The 12,767-nt window shown below is 47.0% G+C and overlaps 2 protein-coding genes across 2 annotated transcripts; one reads left to right on the forward strand and one right to left on the reverse strand.

The window, feature by feature from the left end:
• The first annotated feature begins 138 nt into the window (after positions 1 to 138).
• Positions 139 to 10,570, forward strand: JOSD1 (Josephin domain containing 1). Its single transcript, XM_050969876.1, has 5 exons — positions 139 to 154; positions 534 to 1,338; positions 6,506 to 6,634; positions 6,745 to 6,939; positions 8,147 to 10,570. The coding sequence occupies exons 2-5, from the start codon at positions 1,154 to 1,156 to the stop codon at positions 8,244 to 8,246; spliced, it is 609 nt and encodes a 202-aa protein (XP_050825833.1). The 5' UTR covers positions 139 to 154; positions 534 to 1,153; the 3' UTR covers positions 8,247 to 10,570.
• Positions 10,571 to 10,811: 241 nt separating this feature from the next.
• Positions 10,812 to 12,755, reverse strand: TOMM22 (translocase of outer mitochondrial membrane 22). Its single transcript, XM_050969877.1, has 4 exons — positions 12,589 to 12,755; positions 12,370 to 12,488; positions 11,953 to 12,070; positions 10,812 to 11,538 (listed from the first exon to the last, which is right to left on the reverse strand). Exons 1-4 carry the CDS (start codon positions 12,697 to 12,699, stop codon positions 11,464 to 11,466), a joined length of 423 nt encoding a protein of 140 aa, XP_050825834.1. The 5' UTR covers positions 12,700 to 12,755; the 3' UTR covers positions 10,812 to 11,463.
• Positions 12,756 to 12,767: the final 12 nt, after the last annotated feature.

A 12,767-nucleotide genomic window follows, 5' to 3' on the forward strand; every position in this document is an offset into this window, starting at 1 on the left:
AGGGGGCGGGGCCGACGTCGGCGCGTGCGGAGGGCGGGGGGCGCGCGCGCGCGTGTGTGTGCGTGCGTGCGCGAGTGCGTGCGCGAGAGTGGCGCGAGTGGGACCTGGCGCGCGCGTGCGCCGGCGCGGGGCGGCCCCAAGGGCCGAGCGGGCGGTGAGGAGCCGTCGGCGGGACCCGACCGGCCCTGCCCGGCCCGGCGGGGCCTCTCCAACCCTCCCGAGAGCAAGGGCGGGCGCCTCGGCCCAGCGGCGAACCCCGAAGGGCTGGGTGTGGGTTAGACGGGGGCCTCTCCTCAGCGCGGTGGGCTGCGGGGGTCGCTGGGCCTCGGTCGTGGGAAGCAGCTCCCGCCTGGATTGCTGTTGCTGTTGTTGTTTTGGTGGTGGTGGTGGTTGTGGGGGCGTTGGGTGGGGAGGGGCGGGGTGGAAAGGTGCGAGGCAGGCTGTGGGGCTGGTCCCTCCTGCGCTACCCTCTCTCCCACGGGCTTTGGGCGGCCTCTGGTTGCTAACGGAGACTTCCCTTTGTCGGAGCGCAGGGTGACCTGTGAGGAGTCGCCTTCCCCGCAGCCTGGCCTTGCGTTTCTTGTGGCCTAGCAAGAAGTGGTTTCCTTTCCCGAGCTGTTGGCATCTTCCTGCCGGGATTCAGTCGTTCTTAAAGGAATGGAGGAATGCAGCTGATAAGTGCTTAACCACCCTGTGCTCCTATAGGCAGTACCAGGCGCTGGCTTCGCCTTCCTTTTGGCACTTCGAGGGTGGGCATCTCCTTGTTACCTGGTCTGGGTACTTTTTTTAGTGGCACTGTAGACCAAAGGAGATGGAAGAAAAGGAGCGATGTGATAAATTCCAGCTGGTACCTTGACACTAAGGAGAATTATATATTTTGACATTTGAATTTTTTTTTTTTGGTGGAGGGGAGCGAAAAACTACATTTTATGCGGTATGGGAGGAGGGAGGTTGCAGATCTTTATGTGGTTTTTAAAACCAGCTGTGAGAGGCAATTACTGAATAAACTGAAGCACAAGAGAAGGATTCATAAGCTGGAAGCAGCTCTAGCCCACAAAAGAAAGTGGCAGTGGGCTGCTGTTGTGACTGTGGAGGCAGAAACTTCAGCCTCCTTCATTTTTCACCACCTACTCCCTATCCACCCATCGAGAAAATGAGTTGTGTGCCATGGAAAGGTGACAAGACCAAATTGGAATCTCCAGAGCCATCCCAGCAACCGCCTCAGCACATTTACCATGAGAAGCAACGTAAGGAGCTGTGTGCCCTCCATGCCCTCAACAATGTCTTCCAGGACAGCAACGCCTTCACTAGGGAAACCTTGCAGGAGATTTTCCAGAGGTAGGATGCTCTCTGTACTGGCATTAGCTTCCCCTTGTCCTCAGTTGTTTGGAGGAATTTTTGGGTGTTACCTGGGGGGAAGTAGAAGGAAAAGGAGGGATTCAGACTGTGCCACTGCTTTGAACTGAATGTATCTTGGTTTTATAACCCCAGCCTTTTTTTTTTTTTTGTCCCTCCATGCAGAAATTTTTTCTCATCTTACTTACAGGTTTCTTAACCTGTTCTGGCTGCCAGCTTTGGGTCCAAGGGTTTTATTGTAGATACTGTCGTGGTTGGAGTGCTGTCTTCCTCTCTACTCACCTTAACGCCTCTTCTACCTGTCTTCCATATTTTTGCCCCTTACTTGTGTAGATAAATTACCTAGATGTTAATAGTGGATTTGGGGATTGCCTTGGGAGAATGAAGGTAGCAGGAATGACTTACTGACTTAGTACTGCAACATTTGTAAGTTTTTTGAAATTAGGAGTTTTGCCAAATGAGTGATTTCTTATACAGGAGGTTCAGTGAAGTTCTTCAAATATTAGGCTTTTTTTTCAATGCATCAAGGTTCTCTGTACTCTCTCAAACTGGATTTAATTTCAGTAGCTGGATGCCTGTTTCCTGTGGCATTGCTAAATGTTTCCCAGGAGCTTCAGATAATTAATAAAGTAGGTTTGAGTTTTACAGGGATGAATATAAATTATTAATATGGCCTGTGCAATAGCTCATATTTTTCTCAGTGTTTATTTATGGCATTTTGATGCTGTACGGAAATTCTCCTGTGTGAGCCTTCATGAGTTCTGGTGATCCGCCACTGATGAATCTAAGTGATGATAAAGGAAATGATGGAAAAGGGCTTTCCTGTGATACTCAACCTGCAGATGTTGTAAACATCGTGTAAGTTATGGCTGAATACCTGTTAACAGCAGTTGCTATCTTGTGTTTGTGGCAAGCAGGAGATCCCACATCGTAGCAGCACATGAGGCAGTCGTGGTACCCTGTGCTGATGAGCAGGAAGCTGCGGGCGTGTTGCAGCTCTCCTGAAAACTGGCAAATTTATGAAGCTGATGCTTGACTCATCAAACTCATGCCTGTCTTTGGCAAAGAATGTGGTGAAGGACAAAAACAAGTATCAGATTGAAATGCTATTTATTGTAATGTTGCAGATAAAACTCCTGCTGGTGGAGTGGAGCTGGTCCATGGCAGGCTCAAGGCACTCTTTGTAAACACACTGTGGTTTTGTTCCAGAGCAGCAATTGTCAGAATCTTAATCACAGTTGGATTGCTCTTGGCCTGAGGCAAACAAAGTCAGTTCATGTGGTAGAAGAAGTGTGATGATCTAATTAGTTGGCTTTCATTGCGTTTGGTGAGACAGAATTAGTGTGCAGCATGAAACCTTTCAGAAAAAGCCTGGATATTAATCTTGTTGGACCTCTTTCCTTAGAAGGGAGAGTTTGTCTTTTATTCCAACCTGCAGTTGTTCCATCCTGATATTTAGATCAAGATACATAGATTGATTCAGCCCCAAGGTAGTATGGAAATACACATGGATATTCCTCTTGGAAATGGATGAGCTATAAGTTATACAAAAGAATTGCCACTGCCTTTCTATTTCTGTTGGGTGACTACTTGTGTGTAGCTCTTTGACTTGCCTTTGAGAAGCATGAATTTAGTTGCCGTTTTTATGTCACTTGTCTTTTCCTGTGTCTACTCACATTCTATGTATTGATAAAGGACAGATAAATATTTTTAATAACCTGAAAAAATGTTGAGGTCTGATTTTTAAACCTGGTGTTGATAAGGTTTTTGATAACAAAATCACAAATAAGCTGTTTAGCTTTTACCACATTCCTTGGAAAATGATTGAACCACATTGCTTAATCATTAGCTTCCCTTTTGCTGCATCCTATTGTGTAAGGCCAGGGTAGTCTGATGATTGTCAATTCAAGCATATGCTGAAACTTGGACTAGGCACCCCTCTGATTGTGTAGTCTTTCCCTCTTCTTTCCTCTAAAACAAGAAATACTTTTTTGATGTTCCTCTGGCTTTTGTTGCAGGAAGTATGATTGCGTGTTCCAAGTGTTGCATGGAGATACAAACAAAATCTTTGCTTCACTGGAGTCTGCATATTGGGACCTGATTAGGAAAAACAGCTGCATGCAGGAATCTTGGAGCCCCTTGTGTTAAGACAACATGTTGATGAAAGTTTCTGATAGAAAGATCAGGAGGATTATTTACCTGGATTTCTGTCCAGCTTTGTCAGTTTTCCTCAACTCAGTGGTTAGATAAAAAATACCAAAACAACAATTTTAATTCATTGCCTGGTCAGAATTCTTCAGCTGATGATTGTGGACCCTGCTTAGGTATGTGTGGGTCAAGATGCTGAGGTGGTTCTTGGGGCAAGTTTGCTCACGCATGCCAGTTTTTTGTTGCCCTTGCTGGTTACCTCATTGCATTTCTGGGGCTCTCGAAGTTATGTGAAGGAACAAAGATAAATGTGTTCTTTCAGCTCTTGAATAAACTTGTCTGGAAAATGGTGTCATGAGAGGGTGCTTCTGCAGCCCAAAGGGCTCTCTCGATTGTAAGATTTTCTTTGCTCTCTGGCACTTAGGAGAGTTGGTAGGTTGAAACAATCATCTTGCGGAATTAGGCATAGCCAAGTGATCTTGCTTTATGGAGATGCTGGAAGAGTTGTGACAAGCTGCAGGTTTTATCTCTGTGATTAGTAAAATACACCCCCATGGTGGGTATTAGCAGCTTTTCCTCTTACCATGGTATTGTGGACTCCTATTCCTTCTGTAGTGAACACGCTTCCCAGACTGTTCTGCTGCAGACTGCTCCACTGCAGAAAAACTCAGAGCTGAAGACAAAGGCACCTGTCTGTATTCTCTCCAGCCTTGATTGCTCTGAAATTCCCTACTCAGTCCACTGTTTTTTTCTCAAATGCCTTATGCTGTCAGGGTGTCACTGAAAACTGGGAAATAAACTCTCCACAGCTGGTTAAGTAAAAAAGCTGAGATTACTTTATTCAGTGTGCTGGGTGCATGGGGCTCACTTCACCTAATGTGTGCACCCAGCAGTCTACTAGTCATATAACCAGACCAGGTTATATGCATGAAACCAGTATATATTCACTGCATTTCTATTACAAGTGCATTATTATTCCTGAATACATGCGTATGTGTTAGTTGTTTCCATGGATTTATTTGAATATCAGTACGAGTTTTTTGAGGGTCTTTGGTGGTCACTTGGGAACATCCCATTCCCTAAATTTTCCATTTATGGTTCTGGATCCTCTAATGAATCTTTTCACCTTGAGACTATCTCAAGTATGTTGTCAGGTCGCGATACACTTCTCTTATCATTCTTTGCCCTAGCACTCTATCTTTGTTCTCAAAACTAAGACATCTGCTAGTACATCCCAGGGGCTGAAATAGGTAAATAAGGAAGCGCTAGCTGATACAAGACTGTTAGTCACAGATGTAGGCAGTTAACACAAAGCCATATTAATCTCTAGTACAAGGTACTGTAGGGTACAAAACTAAACATTCATCACAGATATGGGGATCAAATGCTATTGTGCTAAAGTTAAAAAGAATTTTCCACATCTTCTGCCACTGCTGCATGGACACCTTTTAAAAGAAAAATAATTTGTTGTGTAAGAAGGGTGGGAATGCAGAAGGGCTGAGGGATTTCTGGTGATGAAATTTGCCTGCAGAATATTCAGTGTTGTAAAGGCTGAGCAAAAAACTTGCAGAAACATTAGGAGTTTTGGGAATGGAGTTGACAGGAGGAGGAGGAGGCAGGTAAAATACAGATGTTTGGATGATATGAAATCTGAACTTTGCACTAGCAGAATTAATGGAGTCCTTATCAATGGAAAGATTAACTCATCACGACAGAACTCATCTGAAGGTTGATTTTCTTTGGATTGGCATTATGTGATGTTGTTCTTTGCTCCCAGTTTCCCCCATGCTTGCTTTTCCTGCTGTCATCTTTGTAATAGTACATCCTGTTGTTTTCCCTCCTTACAAAATTTCTTAGGAAGAGGGGGAAACATAAAACCATAAAAGTGGCTAACAGGCTTTTTTGCCACACATCTCCATGTTGTGTCTCACATCCATTATCTGAACTTGTGCAAAGGCTGTTATATATTTTTGGTGTGTAACCTCATAGCAACCCACAGTTTCCTCACAAGAGGAGGTGGAGGGGCACGCATTGATCTCTCCTCTCTGGTGACCAGTAACAGGACCTGAAGGAATGGCATGAGGTACTGTCAGAGAAGGTTTAGTTTGGATATTAGGAAAAGATTCTTCATCCAGAGGGTAGCTGGGCACTGGAACAAACTCCCCAGGGAAGTGGTCACAGCACCAAGCCTGATGGAGTTGAAGAAGAGTTAGAACAATGCTGTCATGCACATGGTGTGATCCTTGGGGCTCTCCTGTCTGGGACCAGGAGGGGACTCCATGTGGATCCCTTCCAGCTCAGGACATTCCGTGATTGTATGAACGTGATAGACTGTGGTTCTGCATTTTAGATGCTGTGGTAATGCATCAAGTGATGTCTAAGCAAACTTACAGGTTGAAGCTGAAGAGATTTGTTTGCATCAGGATTATCTATTTAGTTACCTACAGCAACAAATATTTTTTAATCTAGCAACCACAATACCTTTGGAAAGCTCCCAACCCCAAGTATCTTCACAGCTTTGTGTCTGAATACTTCTTTCATTTACCAGTGGAGGAGGACGAAGAGCAATCTTTCCTGCAGCCAGCCTCCCGTGCCTCTTTTTCTCATCCAGTCTTCAAGAGAGCTGTTGACTGTTGGATTCTTGAAATTGTAATAGCCGCTGTCCTAAACAGCAAACTGGCATTTACTCTGACTGTAAATTGAGGGAAAATCATAATTGAAGTATCCTTCAGAAATACCGGTTCAAGGGATCAGGGAGAAAGAGCTTTGTGATTTCTTTTCCATTAGAGGTAGGATTTTTGGAGGGTTTGTACATCAAAGTTATTCTTAATGCATTACTTAGTTCCCTCAGCCCATTTGATGAGGGATAAGGGGAGCATGGAATAGTTTGTGTTAAAACACAAAACCCCTGGAAATGGACTTATATAGCAGGTTATATAGCAGGTTGTGGAATACAGGTTCAGCAAACACCTGCTAGAGCAGTCTCCTCTTCTGTTTGCAGGCTGTCTCCCAACACCATGGTGACCCCCCACAAGAAGAGCATGCTGGGGAATGGGAACTATGATGTGAATGTGATTATGGCAGCACTTCAGACCAAAGGCTACGAGGCAGTTTGGTGGGATAAGCGCAGGTACTGAGAAGTCATGTCATTCTCAAGGTGGCTATTCTTTGTAAAACTGAGAAAGAGATTGAAGTGAAAGCACCAGAACATAATCTGGTTGATGTTCTGCACTCTTTCAGGGATGTTAACGCTATTGCCCTGTCTAACGTGATGGGCTTCATCATGAATCTGCCCTCCAGCCTTTGCTGGGGCCCCTTGAAGCTCCCCCTCAAGCGACAGCACTGGATCTGTGTCCGGGAGGTGGGAGGCACCTACTACAACCTCGACTCCAAGCTCAAGGTGCCCGAGTGGATTGGAGGTGAAAGTGAGCTCAGGTAGGATTTCCTCTAATCCGTCCCTGTTGGAGGTAAGAAGTCTGTCCTTAAACAATTGGTGATTGAAACATGTATGGCTGACTTTCAGTTGCAAAAATTTGAGCGTAATAAGGTTCTTCTGCCTCCGCTTGGATTTATGCCCCATTTGTGCAAAGCTAGGGAAATGCTTTTGGCTGTAGTGTGTCTATCAGCTCAGGAGAGCTTGACTTGGCCTCTCATGTGTCTGGCTCTGTCTGTGGCAAAGGTAGAGGCCATCTCTGGTATTAGTGGGTGACACCGGCAACACGATGTGCCGTGTCCTGCTCCCTCCTTGAACGTGACAGTATCAGTATTCTTTGCCTCTTCAGTAACAATCTGTATGTCTCCAACAAAAGGCTTTCCAGACTTAAAGTGCAGCCTTATCCCTGGGAGCAGTAAGAGCTGTTTGTTAGGAATCACTTTTCCTGTGTAAGCATATGCTGCCCTTCTGGCTTGGCTCCCCTTCCCTCTTCAATCTTAACACAAGAAGGTCATTGTAAATACTTTGTAAAGTTTCACCTGCTCTTGATTGCTGTTTAGCTTCCATTCCATTGTGCCGTAAATCCTACTAGCAGCTTTGCTTCCTTGACTAGTCTTGTTCTGAGATAGGGATTGCACATGTGCAGTGTTTGCAGAGCCAGCCGTGCCACTGAAGTTTTGGTAAATTTCTGGGGTAAAGCAATTCTTGTGAAACTACTGTGCAGAGGTTCTGGTGGATTTTATTCTAGGTGTACCATTCTTCAGCAATAAATCAGGGCTTTCTTTACTGGGAGTTTTGGAAATCTGGACCAAAAGATATTGGAGGAAATGTTGATTTTTCATATTTATTTGAAGTAATCCAAGTTTGGTATTAGAAAAAGCTTATGTGCAGAAAAGGGCTAAAAAAACATGTCAAATGACCAAGTGGTACACTGCTGGTAAGGATATCTGTATGATGGGGTGTTCTTTTTTTAGAATATTTTTTTCCCCCAGATTTGTTGGAGTTATTTAAAGTTAAGGTGGGATTCTTGATCTTGGAAATATGAAGAAACTAAATTTGGTTTTAATTCTGTTTTCCTTACCTTGGAAAGTAAGAAAGTGGCATCTATATAGACTCATTTCTCCTGAGGTTAAGATAATATTTAATTGTTGTTATAGATGACAAAGTTCTACATTCAGTAGCACTTGTTTCTATTTCTCTTTATGATAGGAAATTTTTGAAACACCAGCTGAGAGGAAAGAACTGTGAACTCCTATTGGTGGTGCCAGAGGAGGTGGAAGCACATCAGACCTGGAGAGCTGACGTGTGACCTGGGCCAACTCTGTCCTCCCACTACAGTTCTTCCCCTTTACCAAACTCCTGATGTCCTAAAACCTGGATAATGGGTGCCCCGACTCTCTTCGTCTGGAATTTCCTTTGTTAGGCTCTTCTCTTCCTTCCTTGGTGCAATAGGGCAATAGCACAGGACATTGGGGGTGGTGGGTGGGGAAGAACTGAGGGCTGAGTAGAGGAAACTGGAAGCCAATCACTTTAATTGCAACGTGGATGAGCTGCAGTACCCTTTTGCCAGCTGGAAGGCATCGCACTCTTGAAAAACTGGGCTGGGGAGAAAGAGTGTCTGGGAACACCGGGTCTCCATTTCCCCACATGGTTCAGGGCTGTGTGTGGTGGGACACTGCTCCCTCCGGGGCTTGTCAGGAAGGATCAGGGACTGAGCAAGCTGCCACCTCTTTACAGTTCTCTCCCTCCAAAACAAATTGTTGTGAAGACATTTGCAATTCCTAGGGGTCTCTCAGGACACTCAGAACACTAGGAATGGTACGGTGCTCAGCACGACCCTCTGCTTCTTAGGGCTGGTTTGTGCCAGGAATTAGGAAACAATAATAAAACCAGAGTCATCTTCCAAGAACTTCTTTGGGTAGCTAGAGGATTCTTCCCCAGGGTCTCCAAGGATTTATGTATGTGGTGAGTGGTTGTTTGACAGTGTGTGTCTGGCTAAGGTGACATGGAAACAGCAAGCACAGGATGACTGAGGAGTATCATGTTTCTGGACTGGAGAGAGACCACAGTCTGCTTGGGTTTCTTCGTGCTATGGTGGAGGTTTTTTTTACTATTTTTTAACAGTTTTTTGGTTTTCTGCATGGTCACCAGTAGTTTAGGGGCTCCTTGGAGAGAGGAATAAAGCTGAAGAGGTTTTCAAAGAAATTAATTCCCTTTTATTTTCCTCTCTCCAGAAGTCTAGCCCACAGTCATGGATGTAATTTGAAAGAGGTCAAGTTATAAAATAAAAATGGGCTGAGGAGGGAAGCCTTTATAGCAGTCAGTTTTGCTCTTTTATTGCTACCATCTGCTGGTGTGGGAGCTGCAGAGGGTCCACCAGAACTTCGAGGCATTGGAGACACCCTGGCTTGGTAGTTGAACCAACCTCTCCTTTAGCATTGGCCAACAAACATTCCATTAATGGGTGAATTGCTTTTTTATGCCTTCCATGGGGAAGAGAAACTAGACATGGACACTAAGAGGAATCTCCACTGGCTGTTTCCCAGTGCCCCAGGAGAGCTGTAGCTCAGCCATGCCTTCCATGGCAGGAGGAGGAAATGCTGAATCTGGAACTCAATTCATTGTGTTTAGCAATTCCTGGCTGAGCTGCTGATTGCTTCAATCTTTACATGTCTTTGTTGAATAGCAACCTCTGCGACCTGATGGAACTTGAAGGATCCTGTTCCATCATGCAGGAAACTGTCATTACTGATGTTTGAGCTGGTGAAAGGAGGGATTGTAATGACCTTTTCTCAGTTATTTTTCTCTTCAGAGCTCTGCAAATGCATGAGCAGGTGCTCAAACCTCAGAGACTACCAGAGTGGCACCATCCCAACAGAGAACACAGGCCACGTGACGACAGGACGATGGTGTTTGCTGACCCACGGACATCTGGCAAGCACTTTTGCAGTCCTTTGAGCACAGCCTCCCACAATCAAGGGCAAATGGCTCTTATGTTTTAAAAAGTCCTATTTCGTAACACATTCCAATGACCAATACCAGCTGGCAGAATTTTTAAACACTTTCCAGGCAGGATGTGCAGCCTGCAGGCATTCTGCTCCTGACTTGAAGCCATTTCTTCAAGAGGGGAAAACACAAATCTCAACAGCAACATTTTCTATGCTGATTGAAGTTGCACTTTGGAGAAAAACCCTGTTTGCATGGAAACTGCAAGCCAATGGATCAGTGCACAATATGCAAAGATGTTTTAAAATACTTTGGGGCTGCTTTCCTCTCATTGTATGTCAGCTGCTTTCCCAGGGGAGAAACAGTGTGATCCAGCTGCTCAGGTAAAGGGAAAGTGTATGATCACATCCCTGTGGGAGGTGAGGCTGTGCCCGGGGGTGGGGGAGCTGGTCCAGTCCCACTGCTCGGGAGCGGGGAAGCCCCTCTTTGTTTTCTTGCTTGTTTGGTTTTGTTAGAGCCTTGTCTTGGGTTTGTTTACAGAGATGTATTTTGTTTAACCAAATATTAAAAATGGAAAAAAAAAAGTTTCCATATAAATGTCCTATCACTTCTGTATGTTCAATTGAATTGTTCTGTAACAAAGTATGTAAAGGATAAATAAATTTTTTTTCTTTGGTTATAAAACCACCAAGTTTCTGTGCGTTAAGAACCTTGAACAGTAGACAGTGGTGCTGAGGTAGGATTACCTCCCAGAATTCCCCTAAGCCAAACATGGCTTCCCCACCCCTCTGAAGGTGACAAGGCCACATTGGTCCCAGCCAAGGCCACATTGGTCCCTTCCACGCTGCCAGGCTGTGCATGACATGGAGATATCCCTACCCAGAAATCCCCCGGCAGCTCTGAAAGAACTGAGCCTCCCTCAAGGACATCTATTAAAACCACACTGCTCAGGTTGGATTTATTTAATATTCCATACAAAAAAATACGCAGCTGATGTCTGTTCTACTTTATGAGGCAGAGAATCTGCGTGGATGTGATCGTCTCAAACCTGGCCTGCTGCTCCCTTGGTTCTCACACGCACACAGCTGCAGTGAAAGTGTTTCTGCAGACACATCTTCCCAAAGAGTATTTTCCATGGGGTATTGATTGACACCGGCACCCCTCCTTCCTCTGCTGGGAAAGTCACACTTCCTGCCACCACTGTCCTTCAGCTCCAAATCAGGCAGGAAAGCATTTGTAGTGTCTGCCTGCTGCTTTTCAAGGCCTGACCTGTGCCCCAGGGTCTTTTGTGGGGGCAAGAAGCTGGCAGAGGAGCTCCCCGGTCCAAGTCTGTAACTGGTTATGGCATAGTGATTGAATAAAAGGAAATACTCATGATTTCTAAAGGAGAGGGGGATGCAGACAGGAGCCATCATCAGGTCCATAGGGGGGCTTCCCTCCCTCGTTATGAACAGGTCAATGTCCCAGAGGAGAACCAAAAATAAAAAGAAAAAATGCCCTGGCCCAACAAATCAACAGTTCAATATATCATAATCGCAAGGTCTTCCCACTTGATATGAATCCAACTCGGCTTCTGCAAATTAGATTTTTCCAGACAGCGGAGGCAGGGCCCCTGGCATTCCCCCTGACAGCCCTGTGTTGGGTCCGAGGAGGATCTGGAAAGAAAATCATTCATTGAGGGGTTTCAAGGACACAAGATGTCTTGCCATGCTGTCCCCCCTCCCACAGGTATTGGTGGCACTTTGCAGCACCAGTCTGCTGCAACAGCCAAGGTCAGTGTCTGACCACAGCCAAGGTCAGTGCCTGACCCCTATTTCAGCCCCTCACAGCATATTTTGGCTGGTGAAAGCCAGGTTGTGCTTGCCAGGCACTGCCACCACTGGGAATCAGCAGGATTGACCAATTAGAACATCCAGCTGGAGAATCTGGTGGGATAAGTGAGGCCACAGTGTACAAAAGAGTGCGCCCTTCCTGCCCCGGCTCCCCCAGCACTGCTCGCAGCGGGAGGTGCAGGCACTCCCAGCCAACTCTGCAGGGCCGGGACAGACGGCTGAGCCTTCCTGCCTCACCTGTCGCTGCTGCAGCTGCTGCTGTTGCTCCATCTGCAGTTTTTCGGTTTCAAAAACGACAGGAAGAACCAGAATCATGAAGGAGGTGGTCCCAATCCACAGAGCTGCCCTAGAGAATCTATCAAGGATAAAGAACCCTAGGAATCAGTTCTGATTGGCACAATCCCGCGTTTCCCTTCCCTGCCTCAACCATAAGCCTGCCTCCAAATTCAACCCCGAGCTCCGGGGTGTCCCCTTATCCCCGCCCTTCCTAAGCCGCCCATAAACAAAATCCGTGATTCTGCCGCTCCCCGCAGGCCGCGCACTGCCCTACCGGCGGCCAAAGCCACCGCGAAAGCCGGCGGAGCCGCCCCGAGCCCCCGCTTTGCCAGCCGCTCCCGCTCCGAGGGGCTCCGGCCCGGCCCGCCGCCCCCTCACCTGTACATCTTCTGCGCTACCGTCAGCGACAGGTCGAACGTAGCTCCGGCCGCCGACCGGACGCTCTCGGGGAACATCTCCGTGAGTCCCCACAGCCGCTCCGCCAGCGTCTCGTCCAGCTGCGGGCGGCACCAACCATATCAGGCCCCGCCGCACGGCCCTGCGCGCCCCGCGGGGTCACCGCGCCCGCCCGGCCTTCCCCGCCGCCTGCCCTGATACCTCCTCGTCGTCCTCCTCCTCCTCGTCGAGCTCGTCCTCCAGCTCCTCGGCCTTGCCCGCGCCGCCCTTGGGCAGCAGCTCCTCCGGGGACAGGGACGCCGCGGCCGCCATCGCCACCACACAGGACGGAAGGAGCGGCGGCCAGAGCGCTGCCGGAAGCGCGGCGGCCCTCCCGCCAC

This window comes from Serinus canaria, chromosome 1A (assembly GCF_022539315.1).
Source record: "Serinus canaria isolate serCan28SL12 chromosome 1A, serCan2020, whole genome shotgun sequence".
NCBI classification, from domain to species: domain Eukaryota; kingdom Metazoa; phylum Chordata; class Aves; order Passeriformes; family Fringillidae; genus Serinus; species Serinus canaria.